Below are 7,942 nucleotides of genomic sequence, written 5' to 3' on the forward strand. Positions count from 1 at the left end.
TGGGATGGGGTCTAAGAGACACGTTGATGATTTAGATGAAGAAATCACTGCGGTCAATTCTTGAAGAGAAATTGGGGAGAAGCAATTTAAATATATATTAGGTTTTACAGCTGTGTTTGAGGTTAGATAGGTACTATCTGAGGACAGGAGGTCAATAACACTTCATTGTGAAAAAACAAACCTGTGTTGAAATCAGCAGGAGGAGAGCTAGTTAAGAGTTACACTGTGATGTTTTCAAGCTCAGTTCAGTAGAAATGAGTACTTGGTGAAGGAAACTATAACTATGATAATAGAAATTTGTTGATGTTTCACAACAATATAAAATAGATATTAGAGTGGGACAAATTTCCACGTGAAAGCTTATATTAAAAGTTGTTTTCATAAATCTCTATGATTAAGTCTGTGCTCATTCAACTGTGGGGTAATAAAGGGCTTAATCAGGATACTGTAAAATAGTTCAGTTATTTTTTTAAAGTGTAGATTTATTAGTTTCCCTGGTACAAGGGGGGGAATAGACAATGACAAAAACAAAATAAATAACGTCAATATAAAAACATCAGTATTGGCCTAGAATTTCAAAATTGGTGCATTTCTAATATCATGTATATCATTGGTTAAAAGGTCTACAAAAGAGATTTTAAAATGTACAGTTATAATAGTGAGTAAAATGTTAAAAAAAAAAATCTAAAAAGCCAGAATGGGTCAAATGATGTCAAGATGATGGAGTTGAGGCACAAGCCCCTATAAACTGGTGAAGAGTTGAGGACACATAAAAACAAGACCATCTCTAGCAAGACATGGATGACAACATATTTAATCCTAATCAAGCATACACACAAATAGATAAAGTGATCTCTTTGAAGGGGAGTATCTCGTGTTCTGGTTGTGTGTGTTACTCTCACCATTTCGTTGGGGGGGACCTCGACCCATCTGCTGGTTCATACCAAAGGGATCCTGAGGGTTTGGGTTCATGGTACTTGTGTGAAGAGCAGAGTCTGAGTTGGTTCTGTGTGGGACGAAGAGGAGGAGGAAGAGGAAAATTATGCTGGTGTTCCAGCACCTTGGACAAAGGCAGAGGATTTCTCAGGGCTGTAACGTCAGTGAGTCATTCTGCTTTCTGCTCTGCCTCCACACAAGCTGCATTCATCTGCAGCCTCACACTGACTTACCTCATAAACATCCTCACAGCACTGAACTAAATGGCCATCATTCTGAGAGGAAAACACTTTTTGGCTCAATGATGAAATACTGTTAACCTTAAAGCACCTCACAGAAAACATGCTGTTGTTTATTATTCCCAATTGCATTGATATAGGGAAATATAGGGAACCTGACAACTGTGCAGTATTTGTAAAACCTCCCAACATGGAATGTAGATCAATTATCTCTTATAAAGGTTCAGGAAAAAAATGCTCTCACAGCTTTTACCTGGAATTTTACCACTAGTTGTTTCAGTAATGACATGTCAAATATTGTGTTTAATAGTCTGTCAATATGTTTTATACAAATCAAATTTCAATTCAATGGTCCTCATTTGTCAGTCTTATGTACAAACTTGAACAGATCCAAGCATAGAGATGATCAAAGGATGGAGTTAATGTGTGATTCATGAAATGTTCTTATCTTGCTGATCACGGTATAAGAATGATCAGGTACTGATACATGTGGCAGCTGAAAAGAATCTGATTTCAACTGCTTATATGAGGCCGGGTTGCGGGTCAGCAGCATAATACTCTAGACATCCCTCTCCCCAGCAATGCTTTCCAGCTCCTCCTGGAGGATCCCGAGGCGTTCCTAGGCAAGATGAGATATTTGATCCCTCCAGCGTATTCTGGATCCCAGGGCCTCCCACCAGTTGGACATGCCCGGAACACCTATAACGGGAGGCGCCCAGGAGGCATCCTGATCAGATGCCCGAACCACCTCAATTGACCCCTTTCGATGACAAGGAGCAATGGCTCTACTCAGAGTTCCCTCTGAATGTCTGAGCACCTCACCTTATTTCTAAGGCTGCATCCAGCTACCCTTAAGAGGAATCTCATTTCGGCCACTTCTATCTACGATCTCATTCTTTTGGTGAGGGTTGGGACATAGCTGGACCAGTTAATTGACAGTCTTCACCATGATAGTATGGTGCAGCGCCCACATCACTGCGAATGCCATACCAAACCACCAATCCATCTCACGCTCCATTTTACCCTCACTCATAAATGAGACCCGAGATACTTGAAGTCCTTCACTTGGGGCAGTAACTCTCTCCCAACCCAGAGGGGGCAATAGACCATTTTCCGGCAGAGATCCATGGCCTCAGATTTGGAGACCCTGGAGGTATTTAAATTTCCCACCCCAATATATTCTTGGTCTAGACCATAGACGACATGACGTGACATGACAGCTCCCGTAAACTGAAGTTGAAACATCTTGATTGTCCCCTATTGGCTGGTTGCAGCATTGGTCATAAGGCCTGCCCTCTCTATGTTAGTGGATGGGACATGGGCCAGACTAAAAACTCAAAGCACACATGAAATAAAGTTTCCCCAAAGATAGTTTCTGTCATTTAAGGTAGTTTTTATCACGCTGCTGTTTGTTCAAGTGTTCAGTTTTTTTTTGGAAGTTTGGTTTTAATTTAGTAATTTAATGCCAAACCACAGGGATTTTACAACATGATTTACAGCTGTGTGTGCCGGATGGTGAGCTAGCATTCAGTGGTGCTGCTTGTGATTGGTTGGATTGGTATATGGACAGGAGACTTAATACCACAGAGATTGTACCTGCTCAGAATCTGGCTCTGAATGACATCACCAGAGCAAGATGGCAGCAACCATATCCAGGATATTTTAGCTTCACGTCTGCACAGTGGTGGTCATCTTTATATACAGTCTATGGTCTAGAGGCCTCGCCCCTAGAGTTTATGACATGAAGAGGCGTAACACAGCCAAGAAGAGAAACTTAACTGAGCTGGAAATGGAAATGCTGATGTCCCCAGTCCAATTTTATCAACTGGTTCTATTTGGCAGCCTGAAAAGTGGCACCAAAGGAGGTCAGAAAAATGCAGTACAGAAAGAAATCACTGCTTTGGTCAAAAGCATTGCAGTGGACAGTCAAACTCTAGCTGAGGTTTAAATATTTAGGCTTATTTAAACATCTATGACATGCATTGACCTAAAGCCTACATATACTAATAATATTTGCCTATATTTTATGTAATATTAATTATAATATTAATATAAAGCTTATAAATGACCCAGACCGAGGAGCATGTGGCTGCGATATCGCGTCTGCTTCCATTTCAGGTATAACAGGCAGTGGAAGAGACACAGACGTGTGTCCGAGCTGGACAATAAACATTTAATCATCTAGGCTACTAGTATTTAAATAATGACACAGCTGCAGGATTAATCTATTTCTTTTCCATAATGTTTAATTGATGAAATTCTTAGATATGCTTTGGTTTGTTAGTTTCAAAAACAGAAGGAGGCGTCAGCAGTGTTCAGCCATCACTCAGCCTAGAGCCAGTCCCACAGAGCCAGCCCCACAGAGCCAGGTAACTGCAAGCATTGAGTGCATTCATGTATGCTTTTACAAAATCTAATATTTTCTCATAGGATATACATTTTTAAGTGATGAATCTATGGCTGCAGGTGCTTGGATGCCGATCAGAATGTGGTCTGATAACAATTCTTCGACCAGATTTACGATGCACCACCAGTCCACGCTGAATCAAACTTGCATACACGAGTTGAAACCCGAGGGCTGTACCACAAAGCCGGTTCAACAGAGTCAGGCTCTTTTTGCCTCAGTCGGAGAAAACAGGCACCACAAAGATGGCTATCAACTTACTCTTGTAACTCAGGCTTCCTTCTTCACGCTTTGTGCACATTCACAAAAAATGAGCCAAATTATTATCTCAGTGCATTTGACTCTGATAAAATTGATTGATCTTTTGCCACCTACTTCCACCTTTGAAGAATATTAAAAAAGTATCAAGGCAAAAAGCAGCATTGTTGCTTCAATTAAGGTGAGAGAGGAATGCTGGCAGAAAGTGACTAATTGTATGAATTCACAAGTTAATATTGCCTATTTAGTTTACCACTAGGTTCATTTCTGACAGCTGCACATTGCACAGCTCTGAAACTGTAAACTTGATGGAGCAGATTTAAATGTTGTACACAGTCAGCGCTCCTGTAATTGCGCAGCTTTGATCAGTGGTGTATATATAATATTATGGCTCACCAAGTTGGATAAAGTGCATTTATAACGTATTCCTTCAGCTCAGAATGTTTATCACTCATAGACTGACATTAACAGTAGAGTGATGGTAGAAGCTATGAAAGCAATTTTGAACTGATTTCACGCTGAAACTCACAACAAAAAATAATTCTGACCAGGTTAGATCTGCAGCATAAGTTACTATGGTGATCCACTAACCGTGCTTCATGGTACACCCCTCTGACGTGAGATTTGCATTTTTTTGCATGAAATATAATGTGTTTTAACTGGCTCAACATGTTGTTTGGGGCAGAATATCTACCCTTAAAAACATTTTGTTTCAAAACCTGTCAAACACCAAATGTTGGCATCAAATATGTCGTCAGATTCAGTCTTAATTACTTCCTCTTTAACCATACAGCTGATTGAGTGTAGACTATATTTGGCACTATTTTGCTGAAACTTACAATTATCCAGTTTGCATGTGTCTATTTAAAATATATCAAAACATATCGATTTAATGAAGCCATTTCCTTGCAGCTGAGCACCATGACCACACACAGCATCTCAGAAGTCCTGTTGTCCTTATATAGTGAAGCTTCTGGATTCACACACATTCATAACTCATAACTCAGCAGACCTCTGGATGTACAGATGCCTAACAGCATTCAGTTTCATGCAAAGATAGGATAAACATGTCACAAAGCTAACTCTGTACTGAACCCACACAGGTAAAATTGAATTGAATGTTTTTGTCATCTAACTCATTCTAAGACAACAAATAAGCACATTTCCCACACTTTTGAAGAATAAATTGTACAAAAGAAACACCTAAAATTGCCTCCAGTGACACACTTATAATAAGTACAGTTGCTGTTTTAAAGTTCTCAAAACAAAGCAGATATTTATGGTGATTCTGAACAATTAAGTTTGGGGATAAGAACTCCTTTCTGTGTTGAACCCATAGCACTGCCCATGATCTCTCAATGGTCAACTCTTAATTGTATTTGTACTGAATTCAGAGAACTTCAACACAGCCAGTTTCAAAAACAAAACTTAACAAAGACAACATTTGAAGAAGGATGTAAAATGGCTGAAAGTAAGAAAATGTGAATAGGGAGCTTTGATGTTAGACTGTGAAGGAACCATGAGTCCTAAAGCTGGATTAGTAAGAGAGCAACTATTGATTAATGTTTCAGAAATACCCAATTGTAGCGATAAGTGGAAAACTACAAAGAGGAAAAAAAAAACTATTAATAAATCAACCATTACAGTTTAGCTGAGATTTGTGCCCTTCTATCTCAGTGCTTCAAGGGAAGAGAGGGGATTACTGAAATGTTACAAATCAGATGGAGATTTACAAAGGATAGAAACCAGGACACAGTGTAGCCAAGAGAGATTGCAAAAAGACAAAGAACAGAATATTTGGCCTCTGTGTGAGTAAGTGATAAAGCTTGGTAACAATAGACTGAGGGAAAGAGAGAGAGATGGGGGTCAAAGGTCACCTGTTGAGTTGTGATATTAATCTAAACCCAGGCCGTTTTTCCTCAGTCCATGGCTGCTGTTCCCTTCGGAGAGATAGAGGAAAAAGATGACAGAAATTTACTTGATGAAAGTAGAGACCCCTGGCTCCTGCCTTAAATTGAGTGAGAAAGAGAAAATCTCTTTGTCAAAAGTACGATGAGCCTGTGTTGGCACATGTGTGGAAGGAAGAAAGACCCTGGAAAATACTCAGACAAAATACACAGCACAATACTGTTGGACATTTGAGGAAAATGGAAAGGGAATAAATTAAATGCAGAGTGAAGACTTGAAGCCAGATCTATACACCTGCAGCTGAGGATCTAATGGGGAGAGAGAAGTGGTGCAACACAAGCAGCTCTCTGGAGAATGGCTGCTCAGAGCGAAAAACAACATGAAATACTTAATGTGAAGGGTCATGGTCAAAGCCTGAAACTACGGAGCAGAAACAGTGACTGGGTGGATTTTTCTGGAGCATTCAGCCAAAAGGAGTCTTGATTCTACCTTAGAAAAGCAACTACTGATTATTTTTTAAAATGGTATGACCAGTCCTCTAAAAATACACATGGTCCACAAAAAAACTCAAATGAATTTAGATATACAAGTGCTAGACCATCATTCTTTTTAGTTTATGTGAAACTGTGCAGTTTTTTCCACTGTTATTGACAGCATTAGAAAGGAGCTTTAAAAGCCCAGTGTGTAGGATTTAGGGGGAAATATTGACAGAAGTGGGATATAATATAATAGGTATGTGTTCAACTTAAAATAAGAATTGTTCTGTTTTAATTACCTTAGAATGAGCCATTTACATCTGCATAGTGTTGGGATTCATGCAGATCTAAGCTGGACATGTGAAGGCTTTTCCTCTGGGTCTTGCCATCTGAAATGGTGGCCAGGACCGCATGTTCTTTGTTCATCAAACAAAGGACAGCCATTTGAGACTCATCTCCACAGGACGCCTCACTGTCACACCTAAGAGAGACCAGTCTTCAAACTTGATTGGGCAGTACTGTCACAGTGACATGACACAAGCCAACTCTCCATCGCCCTTTCTCCTGGACCGCGACCCTAGGCAGGAGAGCATACTAAGCCCTCCTCCCATTCTCTCACCTCTGCATGCTCACAGCAGGAGCTGCAGCTCTGCTCTTACTGCTGCCTGCTTCCAGCAGACACAGAACCTGATGACCAGACAAATTAGTGTGCCAAACACAATGTTTGCAACTAACTTACCAAAACAAAGAGAACCAAGCTGAGTCAGCCCCAGACTTCTAACTCTGCAAGGATACCCAGCGAACGGTCTCCTTGTATCTGCACCACCGACACAAGGACACAGCAAAGACTACATTTGGAACCAAAGTTCTTTCTAGCCACTGCTGGCTAACAAAAGCCGCACAAAGCAACTCCTCTCCATCAAGGATTGGTAACATAACAACTGGGCATAGCCTTACTGTAGTTGTACAAGCTGAGCAAGACTGTTTAATTTTGTCGATTGTGATTTAATGCTGTTATTGACTTATTGTTGTTGTTTTTTTTTGTTTATTTTATTTGGATCCCCATTAGCAGCTGCACAGCAGCCCCTAATCTTCCTGGGGTCCACACATTGTGATTAGGGATCGACCGATATGGTTTTTCAGAGCTGATGCCGATACCGATTATTATGAAAAAGAGATACCGATAGCCGATATTTGCAACCCATATATGTCCGCTGTAAATAATCATAGTTGACACAGAATTTAAAAAAATAAACACTGACAAAGAACTACATTCAAATGCAATTAAGCATATATTTATTCGGAGAACTTTTCCAATGAAACAGTACAGGGAGCTGCCAGCAGCACTTTGAAAAAAAAAACTTTAACAAGTAAACAAATGAATGAAAAAATATAAAAGTACTCCCTGAGGTTTAAAGTACTGTAATAAGTAAAACACTGAACAGTAAATGAGTACAACAATGAACAGCAGATGAAAATGAAAAGTGCAGGGAGCTGCCCATAGCATTTTTAAAAGTTATATACAGTGGTGTGAAAAAGTGTTTGCCCCCTTCCTGATTTCTTACTTTTTTGCATGTTTTCCACACTTAAATGTTTCAGATCATCAAACAAATTTAAACATTAGTCAAAGATAACACAAGTAAACACAAAATGCAGTTTTTAAATGAATTGTTTTATTAATGAGGAAGAAAAAAATCCAAAGCTACATGGCCCTGTGTGAA

The 7,942-nt window shown here is 39.6% G+C and overlaps 1 protein-coding gene across 6 annotated transcripts in view; it reads right to left on the reverse strand.

The window, feature by feature from the left end:
* crtc3 (CREB regulated transcription coactivator 3) overlaps nucleotides 1–7,942 on the reverse strand; it is a 255,583-nt gene that overhangs the window by 115,359 nt on the left and 132,282 nt on the right. For 4 of the 6 annotated variants that reach the window (XM_050041221.1, XM_050041194.1, XM_050041185.1 and 1 more), the window contains exons 5-6: nucleotides 5,715–5,777; nucleotides 903–1,006 (exon numbers count right to left, since the gene is read on the reverse strand). In XM_050041221.1, coding sequence (XP_049897178.1) covers nucleotides 903–1,006; nucleotides 5,715–5,777 — 167 coding nt within the window. The remainder of the gene's footprint in view (nucleotides 1–902; nucleotides 1,007–5,714; nucleotides 5,778–7,942) is intronic. The other 2 variants (XM_050041212.1, XM_050041203.1) reach the window with 1 other exon arrangement.

This window comes from Epinephelus moara, chromosome 1, assembly GCF_006386435.1.
Source record: "Epinephelus moara isolate mb chromosome 1, YSFRI_EMoa_1.0, whole genome shotgun sequence".
Taxonomy (NCBI): domain Eukaryota; kingdom Metazoa; phylum Chordata; class Actinopteri; order Perciformes; family Serranidae; genus Epinephelus; species Epinephelus moara.